Source organism: Haliotis cracherodii, unplaced genomic scaffold, assembly GCF_022045235.1.
Source record: "Haliotis cracherodii isolate W230 unplaced genomic scaffold, xgHalCrac1.p SCAF_43, whole genome shotgun sequence".
NCBI classification, from domain to species: domain Eukaryota; kingdom Metazoa; phylum Mollusca; class Gastropoda; order Lepetellida; family Haliotidae; genus Haliotis; species Haliotis cracherodii.
The window spans coordinates 160,679-186,456 of NW_027266301.1; the positions used below are offsets into that span (position 1 = coordinate 160,679).

A 25,778-nucleotide genomic window follows, 5' to 3' on the forward strand; every position below is an offset into this window, starting at 1 on the left:
TGAATGAGAAAGAGTACAAATTAGGTCAGTATGCAGACGACACACAATTATTCTTAAACGGAGAGGCTGACAGCCTGTATGCAGCAATAAATATACTTGATTGTTTCTTTAAAATGTCTGGACTTAAAATAAATATTGATAAAACAAAAGCCATATGGATCGGGTCGAAAGCAGGGAGCTCAACAAATATTTGTGAAGACTTAAAGTTAGACTGGCATGTAGGCAATTTTGAAGTGTTGGGAATTATTCTCAACCCCCATTTGCAAGATCTATGGGTTATCAATACCCGAAAAAGACTTGAAACAATAAATAGGTTATTGGCAAATTGGAGAAGAAGAAACTTGACTCTTATAGGTAAAATTACTGTTATCAAGTCATTGGCTCTCTCAACTCTTGTCCATATCTTTATGGCACTGCCAAACCCCCCAGAAGATTTTATTACAAATTTAAATAAAATTTTGTTTAGTTTTTTATGGAATAATAAACCAGATAAAATTAAAAGGCAAAATCTGAAAAAAAATTATGCTGATGGTGGGCTTAGAATGGTGGACATTAAAATATTTATAGAATCACTAAAATTATCTACTTTAAGAAAGTATTTAAAAAAGAGTACATGTGATAATCCCTCAGTTTTTTCTTTCACTGATATGATAAATTTAGGAGTCAGTGCTGATAAATATTTATGTGTGAAAAACCCTTTTTGGAGAGATGTTTTAAATGTTTGGGGAAATTACGGCAGAAAATTTACAACAAATTCAGAAAGGATCTCCGAAATTCTATCTCAGCCCCTATGGCTAAATCACCAATTTAAAAATGAAAACTATATAATTAAAAATTGGTTTAAAAAGGGTATAGTGACAATTAAGGACTTATGTAATGAGAATGGATTTTTGCCATTTGAAATATTAAAAGTACGTTATGATATACAGGGTACAATATTAGATTATAATAAGGTTAAACTTAGTATACCTAAAGAATGGAGAGACACTGTCAACCATTATATTAAAATACCAATATATGACTTAAATTTTAGTCCACAATTGAGGGATATATTTATACCCGTTCAAGGATCTAGGTACTTTTATGATAGACTAATTACAATAACAAAACCACCCTTAGTAAATGGAAAATGGCAATCTCTTTTTGATAATGATATTCAATGGAAAGAAGTTTATTCAAATTTCAGAAAATGTACTAAAGATACTAAATTGATTGACTTTCAGTTTAAGTTTATCCACAGAATAATTTACACCAAAAAGGAATTATTAAGAATGAAACTAGTTGATAATGATATTTGCTCCTTTTGTGACTTAAATGGCGAAAACCTTATGCATGTATATTGGGAATGTGAATATGTTAAACACTTTTGGAGCAAACTGGAAACCTTTTTAAACCTTGACACAAATACTAGGATCTCACTTACCAAATACTCAGTTATTTTTGGATTCGACAAAAATAAACTTTTACTTAATCATATTATAATATCCAGTAAAAGATATATATATATATCAAGTATAAAGGGTGAGAAACCAATTTTTGATAATTTTAGAAAAATACTAAAAGAGACAGCGATGATTGAAAAATTCATTGCCACCAAAAACAATGGTCTATTACAATTTGAACGAAAATGGGGAAAAATCCTACACAAATTAATATAATAATCATGCCCTGTACAATAAGGCTATAGATCAGTTACGCCTCAAATAGCAATACTACCATAATTGTATTAGTTATATCTGACTATCGACACAACTTTTCATGCTCTACTTGAGGCATATCGTGTGTGTGTGTGTGGGTGTGTGTGTGCGTGTGCGTGTGCGTGTGCGTGTTTCAATTATGCATGCTATATTTATATCACAACAAATGTACATCTATGTAACGTATTATCACTACAATTGACTAAACCTACTGTGTAACCTCTGAACCTGATGTACAACTCGTCGAAAGGAATAAAAAATGTCAAAAAAAACAAACTTGACAGACGTGGGATAATGCCTTTAAAATCTACATTTAATGGAATCTTAAGATTTCTTGTTGGTTGATGATAGTAAATAATATTTCACACTTGTGGACAGAATCTTAATGTAATGGGTCAATATTTCTAATTTTAAGAGATTTTTTACTATATCATGACTTGTATCACCTTGACCAGAAGTGGGATAATGCCTTTAAAATCTACAATTAATGGAATCTTAAGATTTCTTGTCGGTTGATGATAGTAAATAACATTTCAAACCTATGAACAAAGGTCTTAATGTAATGGGTCAGTATTTCTAATTTTAAGAGACTTATTATGACTCATATCACCTTGACCAGAAATGGGATAATGCCTTTAAAATCTACAATTCAAGGAATCTTAAGAATTCTCCTCGGTTGATGATAGTAAATAGTATTTCACACTTGTGGACAGAATCTTAATGTAATGGGTCAGTGTTTCTAATTTTAAGAGATTTTTGACTATTTTATGACTCATATCACCTTGACCAGAAGTGGGATAATGCCTTTAAAATCTACAATTAATGGAATCTTAAGATTTCTTGTCGGTTGATGATAGTAAATAACATTTCAAACCTATGAACAAAGGTCTTAATGTAATGGGTCAGTATTTCTAATTTTAAGAGATTTTTGACTATTTTATGACTCATATCACCTTGACCAGAAGTGGGATAATGCCTTTAAAATCTACAATTAATGGAATCTTAAGATTTCTTGTCGGTTGATGATAGTAAATAATATTTCGCACTTATGAGCAGAATCTTAATGTAATGGGTCAATATTTCTAATTTTAAGAGATTTTTGACTATATTTTGACTCATATCACCTTGACCAGAAGTGGGATAATGCCTTTAAAATCTACAATTAATGGAATCTTAAGATTTCTTGTCGGTTGATGATAGTAAATAATATTTCAGACCTATGAACAAAGGTCTAAATGTAATGGGTCAATATTTCTAATTTTAAGAGATTTTTTACTATATCATGACTTGTATCACCTTGACCAGAAGTGGGATAATGCCTTTAAAATCTACAATTAATGGAATCTTAAGATTTCTTGTCGGTTGATGATATTAAATAACATTTCACACATGTGGACAGAATCTTAATGTAATAGGACAATATTTCTAATTTTAAGAGATTTTTGACTATATCATGACTCATATCACCTTGACCAGAAGTGGGATAATGCCTTTCAAATCTACATTTAATGGAATCTTAAGATTTCTTGTCGGTTGATGATAGTAAATAATATTTCACACTTGTGGACAGAATCTTAATGTAATGGGTCAAAATTTCCAATTTTAAGAATTTTTTTACTATTTTATGACTCATATCACCTTGACCAGAAGTGGGATAATGCCTTTAAAATCTACAATTAATGGAATCTTAAGATTTCTTGTCGGTTGATGATAGTAAATAATAGTGTATAGTGTATGATAGTGTAATGGGTCAATATTTCTAATTTTAAGAGATTTTTTACTATATCATGACTTGTATCACCTTGACCAGAAGTGGGATAATGCCTTTAAAATCTACAATTAATGGAATCTTAAGATTTCTTCTCAGTTGGTGATATTAAATAACATTTCACACTTGTGGACAGAATCTTAATGTAATAGGACAATATTTCTAATTTTAAGAGATTTTTGACTATATTATGACTCATATCACCTTGACCAGAAGTGGGATAATGCCTTTAAAATCTACAATTAATGGAATCTTAAGATTTCTTGTCGGTTGATGATAGTAAATAATATTTCAGACCTATGAACAAAGGTCTAAATGTAATGGGTCAATATTTCTAATTTTAAGAGATTTTTTACTATATCATGACTTGTATCACCTTGACCAGAAGTGGGATAATGCCTTTAAAATCTACAATTAATGGAATCTTAAGAATTCTCCTCGGTTGATGATAGTAAATAATATTTCACACTTGTGGACAGAATCTTAATGTAATGGGTCAGTGTTTCTAATTTTAAGAGATTTTTGACTATTTTATGACTCATATCACCTTGACCAGAAGTGGGATAATGCCTTTAAAATCTACAATTAATGGAATCTTAAGATTTCTTGTCGGTTGATGATAGTAAATAACATTTCAAACCTATGAACAATGGTCTAAATGTAATGGGTCAGTATTTCTAATTTTAAGAGATGTTTGACTATATTATGACTCATATCACCTTGACCAGAAGTGGGATAATGCCTTTAAAATCTACAATTCATGGAATCTTAAGAATTCTCCTCGGTTGATGATAGTAAATAATATTTCACACTTGTGGACAGAATCTTAATGTAATGGGTCAGTGTTTCTAATTTTAAGAGATTTTTGACTATTTTATGACTCATATAACCTTGACCAGAAGTGGGATAATGCCTTTAAAATCTACAATTAATGGAATCTTAAGATTTCTTGTCGGTTGATGATAGTAAATAACATTTCAAACCTATGAACAAAGGTCTAAATGTAATGGGTTAATATTTCTAAGTTTAAGAGATTTTTTACAATATCATTACTCATCTCCCCTCAGCCAGAAATGGGATAAAGTCTATAAACTCAACAAATAATGGAATCTTAAGATTTCTTCTTGGCCGATGATAGTAAATAACATTTCTAGCCCGTGAGCAAAGCCTGAATACTTTGAGTCAAGATTTCTAATTTCTTGTCGGTTGATGATAGTAAATAACATTTCAAACCTATGAACAAAGGTCTTAATGTAATGGGTCAGTATTTCTAATTTTAAGAGATTTTTGACTATTTTATGACTCATATCACCTTGACCAGAAGTGGGATAATGCCTTTAAAATCTACAATTAATGGAATCTTAAGATTTCTTGTCGGTTGATGATAGTAAATAATATTTCGCACTTATGAGCAGAATCTTAATGTAATGGGTCAATATTTCTAATTTTAAGAGATTTTTGACTATATTTTGACTCATATCACCTTGACCAGAAGTGGGATAATGCCTTTAAAATCTACAATTAATGGAATCTTAAGATTTCTTGTCGGTTGATGATAGTAAATAATATTTCAGACCTATGAACAAAGGTCTAAATGTAATGGGTCAATATTTCTAATTTTAAGAGATTTTTTACTATATCATGACTTGTATCACCTTGACCAGAAGTGGGATAATGCCTTTAAAATCTACAATTAATGGAATCTTAAGATTTCTTGTCGGTTGATGATATTAAATAACATTTCACACATGTGGACAGAATCTTAATGTAATAGGACAATATTTCTAATTTTAAGAGATTTTTGACTATATCATGACTCATATCACCTTGACCAGAAGTGGGATAATGCCTTTCAAATCTACATTTAATGGAATCTTAAGATTTCTTGTCGGTTGATGATAGTAAATAATATTTCACACTTGTGGACAGAATCTTAATGTAATGGGTCAAAATTTCCAATTTTAAGAATTTTTTTACTATTTTATGACTCATATCACCTTGACCAGAAGTGGGATAATGCCTTTAAAATCTACAATTAATGGAATCTTAAGATTTCTTGTCGGTTGATGATAGTAAATAATAGTGTATAGTGTATGATAGTGTAATGGGTCAATATTTCTAATTTTAAGAGATTTTTTACTATATCATGACTTGTATCACCTTGACCAGAAGTGGGATAATGCCTTTAAAATCTACAATTAATGGAATCTTAAGATTTCTTCTCAGTTGGTGATATTAAATAACATTTCACACTTGTGGACAGAATCTTAATGTAATAGGACAATATTTCTAATTTTAAGAGATTTTTGACTATATTATGACTCATATCACCTTGACCAGAAGTGGGATAATGCCTTTAAAATCTACAATTAATGGAATCTTAAGATTTCTTGTCGGTTGATGATAGTAAATAATATTTCAGACCTATGAACAAAGGTCTAAATGTAATGGGTCAATATTTCTAATTTTAAGAGATTTTTTACTATATCATGACTTGTATCACCTTGACCAGAAGTGGGATAATGCCTTTAAAATCTACAATTAATGGAATCTTAAGATTTCTTCTCAGTTGATGATATTAAATAACATTTCACACTTGTGGACAGAATCTTAATGTAATAGGACAATATTTCTAATTTTAAGAGATTTTTGACTATATCATGACTCATATCACCTTGACCAGAAGTGGGATAATGCCTTTAAAATCTACATTTAATGGAATCTTAAGATTTCTTGTTGGTTGATGATAGTAAATAATATTTCACACTTGTGGGCTGAATCTTAATGTAATAGGACAATATTTCTAATTTTAAGAGATTTTTGACTATATTATGACTCATATCACCTTGACCAGAAGTGGGATAATGCCTTTAAAATCTACATTTAATGGAATCTTAAGATTTCTTGTCGGTTGATGATAGTAAATAATATTTCACACTTGTGGACAGAATCTTAATGTAATGGGTCAAAATTTCCAATTTTAAGAATTTTTTTACTATTTTATGACTCATATCACCTTGACCAGAAGTGGGATAATATCTTTAAAATCTACAATTAATGGAATCTTAAGATTTCTTGTCGGTTGATGATAGTAAATAATATTTCAGACCTATGAACAAAGGTCTAAATGTAATGGGTCAATATTTCTAATTTTAAGAGATTTTTTACTATATCATGACTTGTATCACCTTGACCAGAAGTGGGATAATGCCTTTAAAATCTACAATTAATGGAATCTTAAGATTTCTTCTCAGTTGATGATATTAAATAACATTTCACACTTGTGGACAGAATCTTAATGTAATAGGACAATATTTCTAATTATAAGAGATTTTTTACTATATCATGACTCATATCACCTTGACCAGAAGTGGGATAATGCCTTTCAAATCTACATTTAATGGAATCTTAAGATTTCTTGTCGGTTGATGATAGTAAATAATATTTCACACTTGTGGGCTGAATCTTAATGTAATAGGACAATATTTCTAATTTTAAGAGATTTTTTACTATATTATGACTCATATCACCTTGACCAGAAGTGGGATAATGCCTTTAAAATCTACATTTAATGGAATCTTAAGATTTCTTGTTGGTTGATGATAGTAAATAATATTTCACACTTGTGGACAGAATCTTAATGTAATGGGTCAAAATTTCCAATTTTAAGAATTTTTTTACTATTTTATGACTCATATCACCTTGACCAGAAGTGGGATAATGCCTTTAAAATCTACAATTAATGGAATCTTAAGATTTCTTGTCGGTTGATGATAGTAAATAATAGTGTATAGTGTATGATAGTGTAATGGGTCAATATTTCTAATTTTAAGAGATTTTTTACTATATCATGACTTGTATCACCTTGACCAGAAGTGGGATAATGCCTTTAAAATCTACAATTAATGGAATCTTAAGATTTCTTCTCAGTTGATGATATTAAATAACATTTCACACTTGTGGACAGAATCTTAATGTAATAGGACAATATTTCTAATTTTAAGAGATTTTTGACTATATTATGACTCATATCACCTTGACCAGAAGTGGGATAATGCCTTTAAAATCTACAATTAATGGAATCTTAAGATTTCTTCTCAGTTGATGATATTAAATAACATTTCACACTTGTGGACAGAATCTTAATGTAATAGGACAATATTTCTAATTTTAAGAGATTTTTTACTATATCATGACTCATATCACCTTGACCAGAAGTGGGATAATGCCTTTAAAATCTACATTTAATGGAATCTTAAGATTTCTTGTCGGTTGATGATAGTAAATAATATTTCACACTTGTGGGCTGAATCTTAATGTAATAGGACAATATTTCTAATTTTAAGAGATTTTTGACTATATTATGACTCATATCACCTTGACCAGAAGTGGGATAATGCCTTTAAAATCTACATTTAATGGAATCTTAAGATTTCTTGTCGATTGATGATAGTAAATAATATTTCACACTTGTGGACAGAATCTTAATGTAATGGGTCAAAATTTCCAATTTTAAGAATTTTTTTACTATTTTATGACTCATATCACCTTGACCAGAAGTGGGATAATATCTTTAAAATCTACAATTAATGGAATCTTAAGATTTCTTGTCGGTTGATGATAGTAAATAATATTTCACACTTATGATCAGAATCTTAATGTAATGGGTCAATATTTCTAATTTTAAGAGATTTTTGACTATATTTTGACTCATATCACCTTGACCAGAAGTGGGATAATGCCTTTAAAATCTACAATTAATGGAATCTTAAGATTTCTTGTCGGTTGATGATAGTAAATAATATTTCAGACCTATGAACAAAGGTCTAAATGTAATGGGTCAATATTTCTAATTTTAAGAGATTTTTTACTATATCATGACTTGTATCACCTTGACCAGAAATGGGATAATGCCTTTAAAATCTACAATTAATGGAATCTTAAGATTTCTTCTCAGTTGATGATATTAAATAACATTTTACACTTGTGGACAGAATCTTAATGTAATAGGACAATATTTCTAATTTTAAGAGATTTTTTACTATATCATGACTCATATCACCTTGACCAGAAGTGGGATAATGCCTTTCAAATCTACAATTAATGGAATCTTAAGATTTCTTGTCGGTTGATGATAGTAAATAATATTTCAGACCTATGAACAAAGGTCTAAATGTAATGGGTCAATATTTCTAATTTTAAGAGATTTTTTACTATATCATGACTTGTATCACCTTGACCAGAAGTGGGATAATGCCTTTCAAATCTACATTTAATGGAATCTTAAGATTTCTTGTCGGTTGATGATAGTAAATAATATTTCACACTTGTGGACAGAATCTTAATGTAATGGGTCAAAATTTCCAATTTTAAGAATTTTTTTACTATTTTCTGACTCATATCACCTTGACCAGAAGTGGGATAATGCCTTTAAAATCTACAATTAATGGAATCTTAAGATTTCTTGTTGGTTGATGATAGTAAATAATATTTCACACTTGTGGACAGAATCTTAATGTAATAGGACAATATTTCTAATTATAAGAGATTTTTGACTATATTATGACTCATATCACCTTGACCAGAAGTGGGATAATGCCTTTAAAATCTACATTTAATGGAATCTTAAGATTTCTTGTCGGTTGATGATAGTAAATAATATTTCACACTTGTGGACAGAATCTTAATGTAATGGGTCAAAATTTCCAATTTTAAGAGATTTTTTACTATTTTATGACTCATATCACCTTGACCAGAAGTGGGATAATGCCTTTAAAATCTACAATTAATGGAATCTTAAGATTTCTTGTTGGTTGATGATAGTAAATGATATTTCACACTTGTGGACAGAATCTTAATGTAATAGGACAATATTTCTAATTATAAGAGATTTTTTACTATATCATGACTCATATCACCTTGACCAGAAGTGGGATAATGCCTTTCAAATCTACATTTAATGGAATCTTAAGATTTCTTGTCGGTTGATGATAGTAAATAATATTTCACACTTGTGGACAGAATCTTAATGTAATGGGTCAAAATTTCCAATTTTAAGAATTTTTTTACTATTTTATGACTCATATCACCTTGACCAGAAGTGGGATAATATCTTTAAAATCTACAATTAATGGAATCTTAAGATTTCTTGTCGGTTGATGATAGTAAATAATATTTCACACTTATGATCAGAATCTTAATGTAATGGGTCAATATTTCTAATTTTAAGAGATTTTTGACTATATTTTGACTCATATCACCTTGACCAGAAGTGGGATAATGCCTTTAAAATCTACAATTAATGGAATCTTAAGATTTCTTGTCGGTTGATGATAGTAAATAATATTTCAGACCTATGAACAAAGGTCTAAATGTAATGGGTCAATATTTCTAATTTTAAGAGATTTTTTACTATATCATGACTTGTATCACCTTGACCAGAAGTGGGATAATGCCTTTAAAATCTACATTTAATGGAATCTTAAGATTTCTTCTCAGTTGATGATATTAAATAACATTTTACACTTGTGGACAGAATCTTAATGTAATAGGACAATATTTCTAATTTTAAGAGATTTTTGACTATTTTCTGACTCATATCACCTTGACCAGAAGTGGGATAATGCCTTTAAAATCTACAATTAATGGAATCTTAAGATTTCTTGTTGGTTGATGATAGTAAATAATATTTCACACTTGTGGACAGAATCTTAATGTGATAGGACAATATTTCTAATTATAAGAGATTTTTTACTATATCATGACTCATATCACCTTGACCAAAAGTGGGATAATGCCTTTAAAATCTACATTTAATGGAATCTTAAGATTTCTTGTCGGTTGATGATAGTAAATAATATTTCACACTTGTGGGCTGAATCTTAATGTAATAGGACAATATTTCTAATTTTAAGAGATTTTTGACTATATTATGACTCATATCACCTTGACCAGAAGTGGGATAATGCCTTTAAAATCTACATTTAATGGAATCTTAAGATTTCTTGTCGGTTGATGATAGTAATTAATATTTCACACTTGTGGACAGAATCTTAATGTAATGGGTCAAAATTTCCAATTTTAAGAGATTTTTTACTATTTTATGACTCATATCACCTTGACCAGAAGTGGGATAATGCCTTTAAAATCTACAATTAATGGAATCTTAAGATTTCTTGTCGGTTGATGATAGTAAATGATATTTCACACTTGTGGACAGAATCTTAATGTAATAGGACAATATTTCTAATTATAAGAGATTTTTTACTATATCATGACTCATATCACCTTGACCAGAAGTGGGATAATGCCTTTCAAATCTACATTTAATGGAATCTTAAGATTTCTTGTCGGTTGATGATAGTAAATAATATTTCACACTTGTGGGCTGAATCTTAATGTAATAGGACAATATTTCTAATTTTAAGAGATTTTTGACTATATTATGACTCATATCACCTTGACCAGAAATGGGATAATGCCTTTAAAATCTACATTTAATGGAATCTTAAGATTTCTTGTCGGTTGATGATAGTAAATAATATTTCACACTTGTGGACAGAATCTTAATGTAATGGGTCAAAATTTCCAATTTTAAGAATTTTTTTACTATTTTATGACTCATATCACCTTGACCAGAAGTGGGATAATGCCTTTAAAATCTACATTTAATGGAATCTTAAGATTTCTTGTTGGTTGATGATAGTAAATAATATTTCGCACTTATGAGCAGAATCTTAATGTAATTGGTCAATACTGCTATTTATAAGAGACCTTTTACTATATTATCACTCATGTCCCTTTGACCAGAAATGGGATAGCCCTTTCACATGTACAAATAATGGAATACTTGTAGCTGATTTTTATTAATTATCGATTAGATATTTACCCTTGTATTACTGTAATTAAGCCGTGCAGAAGCGTCATAACACATTTAAAATTTATTAACTGTTGAATATTTATAATTATTTTTAGCTTTTGAAAGTGATTAGGACCACAAACTTAGCAAATATTGAGGGAGGTCATGATTGTTACTTTTCTAGGGAATATTATACCAATAAGTGTATTACACAAGGAGTGTCAGAATTCAGAAATTCTTGTATTTACCCAGTGAGGGTGAAGGTAATACATGGATTCTTACATGAGTTTTGTAAAACAGAATATGTACTGTGTTTATCCACGTTTATCCATGTAATGCCAATCGTCAAGCACGGGTACTATCTTATTCCGTGTATTTTACCTTCCGCTGTCTGGGGTGCGATTGGTTAGCCTATTGGTCAAAGCGTTCGCTCGTCACGTCGAAGGCTCGGGTTCGATTCCCATCATGTGTTCAATGAGTAAACCCTATTTCTGGTGTCCCGTGCCTTGATACTCCAGGAATGCTGCTAAAAGCAGTGTAAATACATATTCACCCACTTACTCTCTCCTTCTGCAGACGTCTATCCACTAGACCACTCAGGCAGTTGATTTCGTGTAGAAGGGGTCCCCAGCAACACATGCTTAATTTTAATTGTCTTACTAGGTGACTTCATGGATCGGAGGTTCAAGGTCCTCCGACGTGCTGGATGTTTGCTTATAATATCAATCACTATTTTGCTCTCTGCCCATGTGGACCAACATTTTACTGCAAGAACCAGTAACAGCAAAGCTGACCATGCAGGTAATATTCCCATGATCGGATGGGGAGTCCGGCTTAGAATCGTATGATGAGAGGCGACTAACGAGCCTCGGGTAGTCAGGTTCGTTATTTGGTTGATTTCGAGACATCGTACATGTCGGCGTGGGACGTTGTTCATACTTAAACCAATCGTTTATTTACATGTATTTATATCGGGGTACATGACACACAATTAACGAAGTCACTATACAAGCATGCCCACCCGGTCCATCGATTGTGGTGCCCGTGAAGACCCGGGGTAGAATAGGTCTTTTCAGCAATCCATGCTTGCCCTAAAAGGCGACTATGCTTCTCGTAAACGGCAACTAACGGGATCGGGTGGTCTGGCTCACTGACTTGGTTGATGCATGTCATCGTATCCCAAATGCATGGATCGATGCTCATGATGTCTATCACTGGATTGTCCGTGTTGTCTGGTCCAGACTCGATTATTTACAGACCGCCGTCATATAGCTGGAATATTGCTCAGTGCGGCGTTAAACAACCAACCAACCAACCATCGATTGTCGCCTAACATGACAAGCGAAGCGATGGGTATATTTTAAGCAATGCCCAACATAGACATACACAATGCACTGTCCATGGATCATCATGATTTTAGGATAGATATATAAATATATTATTTCGACTTGCTTCAATATATCTTTCCTTTATTTCAAATTGAAGCTGCCTGGTTCCTAAAACACTATGGAGTAACTCTATACTCCTTTCTGTTAGGTCTGGTTTACCGGTGCATGCATGCGTGCATGAGGAGTCATATCCGTCTTACCGCTTATATCTGTTAGTTCTACATTTATATTTATACATTTATTAAAAAATTTGCACACCAAACTTCTGAACTTGCATTACCTGCATCATGTATATGTGATAGGGTTAAGTTAAGGAGGTATTTGAGGTTACCACTAACTTGTATATGTGGGTAGAATGCCATTCTGAAACAATCGTCAATATCAAGCTTGGATACTTCTTAGCATGTTTCAAAGCTTACATTGGTCTGCATCTACAGCATTCTGAAGTATGTAAAATATAATACATCCGATACAAACCCTCTATCGTTATCTATCGTTCTGAGTGATGTATAGTTTATATCCGATATACATACTCCCCCGCGTCTTTCATTTATAATGATGTATATAACATGTCTGATATACAACACACCGCGTTTTATTCTGAGTAATGTATATTTTATGTCCGATGTACCTGTGTACTTCCCCGTAACTTTGTAAAGAAGAATTATAAAACACTTTCATCTTGTGTAATTTTCGCCTCAATCTTCTGGCAAACCATATACAATTAACCCATCGAACTAATTAAAAGAAGTGGAAAGAGCTTGTCTAAATACAGAGGCAAGTGAAATAATTGTTTAGAAATTATATAAATATGATTTCTCACATCTACTCATGTGTGAATTACAAGGATTCCATTCAGCACAGTTACATTAAATAAATTAATGAGGATACATGTTTTGCATTTCTATTCAGATCGTGGGATTGGAGGAGACCGCACGTTAAATTGGCCTACAAACAACAGAATACGGAAAATTGTTTACAGTTACAAACAAAACAAAATCTAAATGGAATGCATAATGTGTCGGGGCTCTTTTATTTAACGGCCACAATCCGAAATATTTCATAAACCCCTCGAGTTACCGCTTTTACTTTTGTAATATGGCCGATTCCATTACATTCTATACACTATTGTGACCACAATGTGATGTAGAAACACATCCTTGATTTCAATTATTGATCTAATTATAACATAATTTGTTAAAAGAAATATCGCACAGACACTGTGACATTTGTGCATAAATGTGAATTGCCGCACAGAAAGGCGTGTGAATATTTGTCAAGTACAAAATAACAAAATAATAATAATGATAACTAAAGATGTTTCCAATTTATAGTGAAGAATTTAATGTGCGTTATTTATTTGGAATGGGACATGGAAATATACAAAAGATCATATTCAGTACGGTCCCCCCCAAAATATAAACTAAATCATACTCCGCATATATATCGCCATGTGTTTTAGAGCTAACCGAAAGCATTACCGCAGTAAATGGGGTTTTGCGAAATTGTGGACTGTTTATCCCAGTTCTGGTCGTATCCCAGTTCTGGTCGCTACAAGCGTCAATCCCCAAAGCCGGAATGCCGATACAGATTCTGGTGTCGGATTAATCCTCGATCGGTATTTTCTTCAGATTTAAAACAATATATTTTCCGTGGGTTTGTGACCGAAAAGTTTACATGGCTAAACTCTTTGTTATATTACCCATTTGTACATGTAACTGTCATAATTTTATTACTATTACCGTAGGGAGAAACACGAACCTAAATAACCTCGATAGGAAACGCTACCGATTTCCCGAAAGTATCTCTGCTATACATATATATGTATTTACCATGGCCGATAGGAGCTTCCATAGAAGATCATATTGAAGAAGATAGTAAATGTAACTAAAATCATCAGGATCGTCAGATACACCAGATTTATTTATTTACAACAATTAATGCGCGTACTGCTGAATGCTCAAATCAAAACCTCATCGTATGCACTTGCAAGGTCCTCCTAAATAACGTCCGGGAGCGTCCGGGCAACGCCAGGGAGCGCCCCGGAGTGTGACACAAAATATTATAGTGTATCCTTTATAAGTGTGTTCTTGTATTAACTATAATAAAACCATTTTCAAAAGTTTATGCGTGGCCCCAGATGGTTCACTGGGTGTACAACGCTGGTATAGCGTCCGGGCAACACAAGGGAGCGTCCGGGCAACGAAGTTGACATTTTACGTTTTGAAACGCACGTGACGAATTCTATTTATCATACTGGTATAACTTTTCTGTTTCAATTCGAATAAACGTCACAAAACGGTGTCGTGTTTCTGCAGACGGCTAAGTCGTATATGAGGTCACCAATAACTACATGACGTAATTCCGTTTGCTTATTCAAGAGTTTATTTACGAGATTATTCAGTGTAAAAGAAGACCGCCGTCGGTATCCTCCCATTAGTTACACGTCCTATTTGTCACACACCTTAACACAACGGTAACAGAACAACATAGGCCATGGCTGAAGGCACTGACTGGTCTACCCTATGTTACCTAAATATTGGAATGGAGTGATCCAAGAAAAGTAATCTTGTACTTTATGAGATATATACAATAAACTACGGTTATAACGAACTCAAAAGGACTATTATAATTTATTATAACCATAGTTCGTTATAAGCAAGGGACCGGATGGCCCAGTCGTCTAAGGGATGGCGATTCGCTGTGCAGAGTTGCGTCCCTTGGGCACGCCAGAAACCTATGAAACCCAACTCACTCACTCACTCACTCGTTATAAGCATGTGTAGAACATATATACAGCAAATGATCGGGATCAGGAAATAGTTCGTTATATCCGCCGGTTCGTTGTAAGCGTGTTCTTTATAAACGTAGTTTACCGCACATGAGATACTGTAGAAAAGTGAACTTGTAGTCTATTTGTGTGAAGTATATGCGCACAAAGACATATAAATGTTATAAATGTATAAACTTTCTTTATTGGCACTGGTAGTAGCACTGATTGATTAACTGAACTGAATGTTTCTAAATAGTCTTTGTTTACTCCAACCCTGTCTCGAGTGTTGACAAGTCTGTCGAGGGGTTCTCTTGTTGTACAGGAAACCTTAAAAAAAGAACCCACTGAGTGCCTCGCTGCAATGTTACATAGTCTACTAACCTTAAACCCGCCATGGTTAAGACCCAAGCTACTGAAACAAACCAGGTATCATAATTGAATAATAGGCCCGTGAAGATCCGGGGTAGAATCGGTCTACAGCAACCCATGCTTGCCATAAAAGGTGACTATGCTTGTCGTAAGAGGCGACTAACGGGATCGGGTGGTCAGGCTCGCTGACATGGTTGATGCATGTCATCGATCCCAATTGCGTGGATTGATGCACATGATGTCAATCACTGGATCCAGATTAAATAAAGTCGGAATCGTTCTATGGACGCTGCTTTTAGTAGAAATTTCTTATGATTATAGAAATGCTTTAGTCACTTTCATCAGTTCAAGTTCGTGCGAGGTTGCACAACTTTACTTGGGCACAGGTCTGCAGTGTATCAGCACAAGTTACGTCTGAACTCAACTGCACCTTTAAGTCTGGTTCCTGGTCATCCTCCGTATATATCATAGCTCCCATTATTCTATTGAATGTAGTGAGCGAGCGAGAGAGTGAGTTGGGTTTAACGCCGCTTTTAACATTATTCTAGGTATATCACGGCATGTCATCTTAATGTGGGAGGAAAGCCCGAAGTGATGCAGGTCTCAGACGTTTACCACTTCGGCGAAACCCACGAGCACGGGTATGGTGCTGACAAACCTAGAAACATAATCGAGTCGAACTGGGATCCGAACCCACTATCATAGGTTTCCAGCATGCCCAAGGGACACAACTCTCGACTGGGCCACCCGTGCCCCCTTCTATTGAAGATATAAGCTAGATAATAAAGCTTTAACTAGTGAGGAGAGAACGAAACTTTAATGAACTGTTGTAATAAAATTTATGACACGCAAATTAATTCAGCAGTATAAGGGTAAAGGTGTCCACTAATACATTGTGGACTGCCTGTCAAAAGTGTCAAATTCACTGCCATAAACATACTTGCGCTTTTATTGTCATGGTATAGTGGATATGTACCAGTGTAATTCGCATCCATTTGGATATTTCGAACAAGGATATGAGTACTATAAATGTGTATTAGGGAAATTTACGCAATCGTTTATACATTCAATATTTATAGCATGAAGTCTATCTGTGAACAGTTACCTTGTACCGCGAGCTATTGGGATAACGTCCCGACCTGTGCATGCGGGTGTACTGCAAGGCTGAAATGAGTACCTGGGTGTTTCTCAAGTTTATTCCTCTACTGCTTCTGATGGATACTGGCCAGATACGCCATTGTGGTAAGTACCTGAAGTTTTTATCACACTGTCACACAAAGACGCTTACATACGTAATGTCCCACATAACGTCTACATAACCTTGTTCAAAGGATGATGTACTTTGCACCATGATTTTCACTCTAGTCAACAACAACTCAGTAATATTAGCCGCCCATATTTTGAGGCATATACATTTGACTTTTGAAAAACAAATACACCAACGGAAAAAAATAACTGTGCTCGATATAAAGTTCAATAAGAATAAATTATTTTCGAATTTAAACATCTCAACTTTAAGGTCGTACCTAACAGTTTTCACTTGCATGTTCACGCACGGCGCACAATTTGGATGTTTGCAGGTTTATTGTGACCAAATACACACGTGCACACAAGCTATCAGGTACTTATAATAAACTCGCTAAAGCAAATGGCACAGCTGTCTGAAAATCAACGTCTATGCGCAGTGGGTATACTGCAAACAGGGATGGCACAAAACGAAGTTGCCAGACGTTTTAATGTTTTTCGAAACAAAATATCATTTCTTTGGGCAACAGTCATGACTTGCCCGGCCGGTCGTCCACATGTGACGTCCCGTCAACAAGACCACCATATTCGGTTGGTGCATGTATGGATACAGTTCCAAACTGTCACATTCACAGCTCGGGTATATATTCCTTGGTTGAGACCAATTTGAGGCGCATTCATACGCAACCAGCTGAGGGAGCAACCATCCCACCCCGACGTCTTTGTGTGGACAGCCTATGAGATTCAGAAGACAAAACCTGGCAGTATGCTGTTCACAAATGTGTCCAGGTTTTATCTGTACAGCTCTGATGGGTCTACAGGCGTCCGGGAGAAGTTTTTTTCGACGCTTCCGTTACTCAACGTTGTCAGTTTGGGGGTGTAAGTGTTATTGTGTGGGGTGGATTCACATGGGAGAACACAGCTCATTATTGTTGGTGGCAATTTGAATAGCGTTAACTACCAGGAAGACATAATCATTTGAGATCATTCTACCCTGTGTGCAAGTGCAGGGACGTAATGTGACGTTGCAGCAGAGTAATGCCCGCCATTATTCTGCACGTGCTGTCAGAGTTGTTTGAAGCAGCATAGCATTGCTGTACTGCCATGACCGGCTGTTTCTCCAGACCTCGCTTTGTAGAACATGTCTGGGATCAGATGGATCGACGCGTACGACAGGAAATACTGCCTTGGGTCAAGAATCTGACTCAAGACCCATTCAATACTTTATAGGAGCACTTTTACAAGGGCGAGTAATATTCCAATTCATTGTATGTTGGACTGAGGACGGCTAGCCATAGACACCTTCGACAGCCTTCCTTCGTGCGAACTAAAATTGCATTTTGCAGGACAAAGAATTTCATTCAGCCAACTATGTCTTCACTGACATATTAAAGAAATAAGCAGTTGGGGTTCAACAATTTAAAACCTGAGACAATGTCTAGGATATATTTAGCTAAGATCCGTAAACAGGAGAATGCTACAACTCCATGGTGAAAAGGTTCGTTGCACCTGACTTTGGGTGAAGAGAATGGAAACCAGTGCGACTCCATTTCGTGTGGAAATCGATTACATCTGTTCGGAATTAATCGCTTTGACTCACAACGAGGTCACAAAGAATCACCCAGGTGGGATGAGGGATAAAGGTGTTGGTCCAACCAGAGTTTATTCAATTGGCCCTCCCTCAATATTGTCGTTCAAAATAAACCTTGTCTGATCAAGTGGGATAATATCGGTAACGTTGTTAAGCATCACAATTTTTTAAATTTTAGATTTACTCAGTTGATTGGTCCTTATTTGTTGATGAATTTAATGTATCATTACGAGGTAAATATAACCATATGATTGAGACATAGTTGCAACTTTGTCTAATTAAAATCAATTATTCATCACAATGTGATGGCTTAATGTATTTTAATTGAAGAACTAATTGCATTCATTATTGTCAGTATAATTGAATAAAGCGACAAAACAATTTCCATGTCAAATAGAAATATCTGCATAAAGCAGAGTCAATGGTACAATTACAACTATATCATGAGCTTATTTTGAGTGTGTGTTTGTTAATTTTGTGTTTAACGCAATATTCCAGCTACGTAAATTGTCTGTAAATAAACGAGTCTGGACCAGACAATCCAGTGATTGACTTAATGAGCATCGACCCTCGCAATTGGAATACGATGACATGCATCAACCAAGTCAGCGAGCCTGACCACCCGATCCTGATAGTCGCCTCTTACAGCAAGACCTATTCTACCCTGGATCTTCATGGGTCCATAATGCAAGTAAATCTGAGCTTCCTTGTATTGAATGAAGGTAAACAAAGTTTCTTCAGATCTCGGCTTTTTGAAATCCGCCGGGAGATGAGAGTAAATTCGCTGGCACCACGCCAATAGGAACAACAACGATTCTTTGTTGATGGAAGTATGTAAGTAGAATGGTGCCTTACAAACTTTGGAGTTTGTCGACAAAAAATGAAAGGAAAAGGGGCGTATGTAAAATGTACTTGCTGGCGCTGCATCACTTTCGTCACGGGTCGAGCTTCTTTAAATAACTGAACCGCTATTCAATGCAGCTCTATTGCCTAACCCACCCATTCAGTCACTAACAACACATGAAACATACAACCTCCAAGTCATACTGTTTCAGAGTCAGCTCCAGTTCTTGCCACCAACAGACGTGTTCCTGTGGAGGGTGTCAGTTTCAGCATCACCTGTACACTAGATGCGGCTATCAACAGAACTACGCGCTTCTTTAAGGGATCATCTATCCAGGGAGGCTGCTTTTCATCAGGCACATGTTTTTCTCCTGTCTCAGGATACTCTGTGAGTCTGGACAGTGCATCCAGGATCCTGTCTCTTGACATCGCATCACCAGATTCCACCAGAGACAAGGGAGCATGGAAATGTATTGTTGGTACCGCATTGTCAAATATCATAACATTATCACAGTTTGCCGGTGAGTGTTATTTGTTTTTATTATATGTTGATAAATGGAAACTCTCGAATTGTGGATGATGTTGGAATCAAATTGTAGCTAGATCCGAGAGCAGTCAAACGTCAAAGATTACATGAAAGCTAAAGGGTCATGATAAAAATGATTAAAATAAAATTAGTAATATTAAAAAAAAACGTTGGTTACTATATACATAAATAGAAGCTCATGAACTTTCATTAGAACGTGTTTATGAATCAATACCAGTGCATGTTTTACGGTTGAAGGTATCAAACATGTTTGCATGTTTTAATACTACAACAGCTATAATGATGCATGCGATTGTCGTCAGGCTGTGGTGTAAATGTATAATGAAAACATATTTGTGCACGGCGAACTTTTCTAAGTCGTTTATTTAGTCAATAATGCAACCAGAAGATTACATTGCTACCAATGTTTCCTAAATTATGACTAAATATGATGTTTGATCTTCATATCTGTTTACATACATCAGACAAGTTACCCCCAACCTCACCACACATATATATAGCTTATCCAAGTCGAGGATATCAAATCAAATCAGCAACATGTTCTCATGTACAGCAAAATAAACTGAAAACAATTCCGCTTGATTGGTTATGTCTAAATGTAAACACATTCCGTTAAACATCGCCACTTTATCATGTTGGAATTTTCTCACACATTAAATGATACCACACAGCATGATACTGCGATACTGTTGAAAACAACGTTTAACTCAAAATCTCACAAATATATGTACATTATGACACAGTGAAGAATGTATATACTCTTAAAAAAATAAACTATACATGCATAAATTTTATGATACCGGACCCGATCGTTTTTGTATGGTAGAAATTTAATTTTATTTCTTTAGTAATCATAATTTTGTATTAAATTTTTGAGTATACATGCAGATTGCAAACTTAATGTTGTGACGTCGCGACGGAGCAATTCGCCCAAACGCAGTTGCAATGCCATAAACGTGCAGCATGCAATTTTCCGAACTCTCGTGCCAATTCCTCTGTCAGAAAGGTTTAAAAGGAGACGACGTCTGGCCACGATAGCTACATACGGGTACGACACCTGCGGGACCGTTTCATCACGGCGACGTCAAGAGCCTCACAAGTACCGGGACTGCGTCGAAGATCGGATCAGACTGTTCGCAATCGTCTGAGAGCAGCCGGTATTCTAGGCAGGAGACTGGAACATCCTGACGCCGCATCACCTCCATGAACGTCTGCAGTGATGTCGTCAGAGTCACATGGGCTCAAGCAAGATGGAGACGTGTTCTGTTCACAGACGAGTCCCGTTTTCTGATGAGGCGTGCTGACAGACGTACCCGTGTGTACCGACGTCGTAACGAACGTTACGCTGAAAAGTGCGTTCAGAAAGTGGATCTTTTTGGAGGGGGAAGCGTCATGGTGCTAGGAGGCATTCATCACAGAGGCCGGACAGCACTGGTGAGAGTGGATGGTGCTCTGAATGGTTTACGCTATCGAGACGAGATCCTGCAGCCCCACGTTGTCCCCTTCATCAACATCAATGGCGGCATCTTTCAGCAGGACAACGCCAGACCCCACGTCGCACGGTTTTGCGCAGATTTTCTGCGTCAGAACAACGTGCCTCCGCTACCCTGGCCTGCCCGCTCGCCAGACTTGTCCCCTATTGAACATCTGTGGGACGTGCTGGATCGTCGTGTCTGTCAACGTCAACCACCGCCACAGATACTTCAGGAACTGTTTGTGGTGCTAGAGCAGAGTGCTACAGCGGCAGAGCATCCGCCGGGCTGTTATTCTGACTTTGATCGCGCATATGGGCAGTCGCTGCCATGAGGTGATGGCACCTCGACGAGGCCATAATCGTTACTGACTGTCCACCGAAAAAAAAACCAGTTGCAACCCTGATGTATAGTTTCGTTTTTTGAAGAGTTTATACATAGTTTTGAATATAATATCAGTTTGAATGTACTGGTCAGATGATATCAAAACTGTTTACAACTTCAGACAGTTATGTTAATTTGTTTGCATAACAAGTTCAAAAATTGAGTGTTCAGAACAGTCATACAGCCTGCACTGTCTATCTGGTGATTGACTAAGCTGTGTGAACTTTTAAAGACGTTTATAGATCAACATCAGAACTATGATTTTATCATTCCTATTTATCAGCTGTCCTGGACTGGAGCTCTGTGACATTCTCTCCACAACTGACTTCTCTCCCGTCCTCCGTGACCCCACAGAACACCATCTCTGTCACAGTGACCACCCCGTGTGCTGCCCCTGCCGCCGTCATCACATGGGGATACATAGAGGTAGGGACTGTATGTTCATTTTTATGTATTAGATGTTGCACAATGAAATGTAATACATATGGTCGTTTCGCTGCTGGCTCACCTTGGCTAATTCGTTATAACTGCCAAATCTACTGAACATATCAATATGTCGCAGGTTCAATTTGTAACTTAACTGTTTTTTATTACTCATGATTTATCCCACCAATTTTCACCATACCTTATAATAACCTACTGTTGGCTTGAACAGCTCACCTTACTTTTGGTCTGCCCGGTACATCCTGGATACTGGCACATCGGTGGTCACTGCAATTGCTATAGAGGCAGGTCACATGATTGTCCTCTATGCAAGCTACATGTGTTAGGGGGCCAACCCACACCATGCCAAAGCATCTTATGTACACCTAGTAAACGAAACATCACCCTTGTGCTATATTTCCATTTTGTAAAAAATATGATCACTGCAGCTTATCTAATTTTTATCATTTTTTTAAATGTTTTTTTTTTTATGATCCTTCTAAGTAAAGCAATAATATATTAATTTTGAATATTGAAAAAATGTCATGGCACTTGTTCGAGATAAAGGTATCAGATACATCCAAGTTTCCTTTCTTAACTTCTCAGAGTTTTCATACTATCATGCTATCAATTCATAATACTCAGGAGTTTCTCTAAATCGTAAACTAAATCGTTTCTCCATTTTCTCTTAATCTGTGTAATTTTCAACAACCATTCCACCACCTCCCCCTACTCCCTCCTCTAGTGCCTGAAGACATGACAGTGTATTGCCTTCCTCAACCTTTTACTACGCCTCCTTAAGGTACCCCAGCTTCTGCCCTCCTATGCTTAAACACTGCTAGACACCCCAGGTTCCTCCCCTTCCCTCTTATCTGTTGTACATTGGCATTAACCTTAAACTGTGGTCTTGTATTTTGTGATGCTACTCCTCAATCCTCACAAGACACTCCAACTCTTTCCAGTAGTCTTTGGCAGAGATTTCTGGAGGTCTCCATTTCTCATCAAAACAATCCTGATACAGGTACCTTGGCAGCCTCATTGGAAGCGTTGAAGAGAATACAGGGCCACCGGCTGAAAATGAGCAGTATTATCTGAAACAAGAGTACTTTCATTTGAAATACTTTCCTGAAGAGAATGACCCGTGAAAGTACTTGCAAGCAAAAGACAGAAATATCCCAGGAATCTCTTCCTGATCTCTTACTGCGTGGCTCAAATGCTAACACATAGATCGATCAAAACCTTTAACCCTGCTAACACAAGCAAGACAAGTCCTGAAACTGGGTATATATTTCTTGTCAACGTTTACTAAACCCGACACGGAATATATAATCTATAAAATGGAGAGTCGCAGCAGTAACGATCTGATATCAAATTAGCTGCCTTGTGGCAATATCTACACCTAACACCTGACGACAAACCAGAATCCAGTTTTGAACCAACTGGGGTACCTGAGTCCCTAGGGAATACACTACCCGGATTGCTAGGTTTCAAATCTAACTGAACAGAAGTTGTCGCAGTTTCAGATCTGAATAAACCGGCCATTCCTGGAAGAGTAACCACACTTTCTACGCACTTGATTAAAACCCACAACGTTGTGAGTGCATTTTTCATCTGTAACCATGAACCAAAGTGTTCTATGATAGTAACCTCCCTAATGGTAATGTTTACACCTGTATCCTGGCACGTCAATTATTCACACTGTCAAAAAGTGCTAATATCTCGCTGTACGGAAACTGGATCAATGTTTCCCGCAAAGCGATAAGACATAGGCCTGTCCCCGACCCTCTCGACAGACAGACCCGCTTCACTGAAATGGATAAACGTTTCACCACATCGAAAAGTTGTATGGGGAAACAGGTCGGATATAGCTAGACTGGTACCCTGCCCTTCGACTCCTAGCAGCATCAGGCGAGGAGCACAAATGCTCTAGGACAGGGCGTGGCTCCCTGTTATGATTATGATTCTTGTCATTATTGTTGAAGTCATTCTTTTTTCATCATTTACTTGATAAAACGTAATTTCAATATTGTATGACAGTCTTTTCTTAGAATTCAAAAGCTTATTACAATAAACAATAACACTGTGTCAAATTATTTGGTAGTTTGCAATCATATAAAATAACACTAGTATGGCGCATCCGCATGTTTTAAATGTTATATGGATGAATACAAGGTATTGTGGCCACAGTTGCAGGGGATTTGGTATATACATCCTCTGGGGTTGGGGCTTACGATGCCGGTACCTCTACCATTGGCTCGTAGATGGGTCTTCATGGTCTTCCTGCTAGAAAAGGTGACATCTATCTCAAGGTTATCTCAACACAGGCATGTTTAGAAGAAAAAGATAATAAGCATTAGAATGCATTTTTCGTTCCACTTTTATATGTTTCACTTCTGTTTTGCCTCAAATGCGATTGCCTCACGTCTTTAATTCATAACCTCTGTTGGAACACACTTACATCAGCGCCGTAGACAATTCTCCCTTTAATTATTGTGACAAATGTTCTTACACATTGTATGATTTCAGGGGTTTCGCTAAAAATAAAACTGACCAACTAGCAAAATGAATTTTCACAGACGATTGTAGACATAATTAGAAATGCATTCAATTACCCATAAACCGCGAGTCCCTACATACTTTTAACAGAAGTATTACAGAACTAGTTCTCCTTTGAAAAAGCGTCATAATAGATAATTATTACTTTACCTTGACAGGTTGTGAGTGACGTCCCTTCCAGCAGTAAATCTTTCTCCCAGGGATCATGTCCATCAGGCCAGGTCCAGACAACCAACTCTCTGTCTCAACCAGGAAACACATCCAGTCTCTCCAACTATTGTTTTGTGTTTACAGGATGTGAGTGGCGTCCCTCCCAGCAGTACATCTTCCTCCCAGGGATCATGTCCATCAGGCCAGGTCCAGACAACCAACTCTCTGTTACTACCAGGAACCACAGCCAGTCTCTCCAACTACTGCTTTGTGTTTACAGGATGTGAGTGGCGTCCCTCCCAGCAGTACATCTTCCTCCCAGGGATCATGTCCATCAGGCCAGGTGCAGACAACCAACACTCTGTCTCTATCAGGAAACACAGCCAGTCTCTCTAACTACCGTATTGTGTTTACAGGATGTGAGTGGCGTCCCTCCCAGCACTACATCTTCCTCCCAGGGATCATGTCCAACAGGCCAGGTCCAGACAACCAACACTCTATCTCTTCCAGGAAACACAGCCAGGCCCTCTAACTACTGTTTTGTGTTTACAGGGTGTTATTGGCGTCCCTCCCAGCAGTACATCTTCCTCCCAGGGATCATGTCGATCAGGCCAGGTCCAGACAACACTGTCTCTACCAGGAAACACAGCCAGTCTCTACAACAGACAGGTGTCTCTCAATGTCAGTGTGGAACACGACTCCTTTGACCCTCCC

The 25,778-nt window shown here is 35.9% G+C and overlaps 1 protein-coding gene across 1 annotated transcript in view; it reads left to right on the forward strand.

Moving 5' to 3' along the window:
* LOC139441729 (uncharacterized) overlaps positions 1-25,495 on the forward strand; it is a 29,133-nt gene extending 3,638 nt beyond the window's left edge. Inside the window, exons 2-5 of the mRNA XM_071222519.1 lie at positions 16,933-17,095; positions 19,745-20,053; positions 22,219-22,361; positions 25,209-25,495. Of these exons, the coding sequence (XP_071078620.1) occupies positions 16,999-17,095; positions 19,745-20,053; positions 22,219-22,361; positions 25,209-25,460 (801 nt within the window). The 5' untranslated portion in view covers positions 16,933-16,998 and the 3' untranslated portion in view covers positions 25,461-25,495. The remainder of the gene's footprint in view (positions 1-16,932; positions 17,096-19,744; positions 20,054-22,218; positions 22,362-25,208) is intronic.
* The last annotated feature ends 283 nt before the right edge of the window (positions 25,496-25,778 follow it).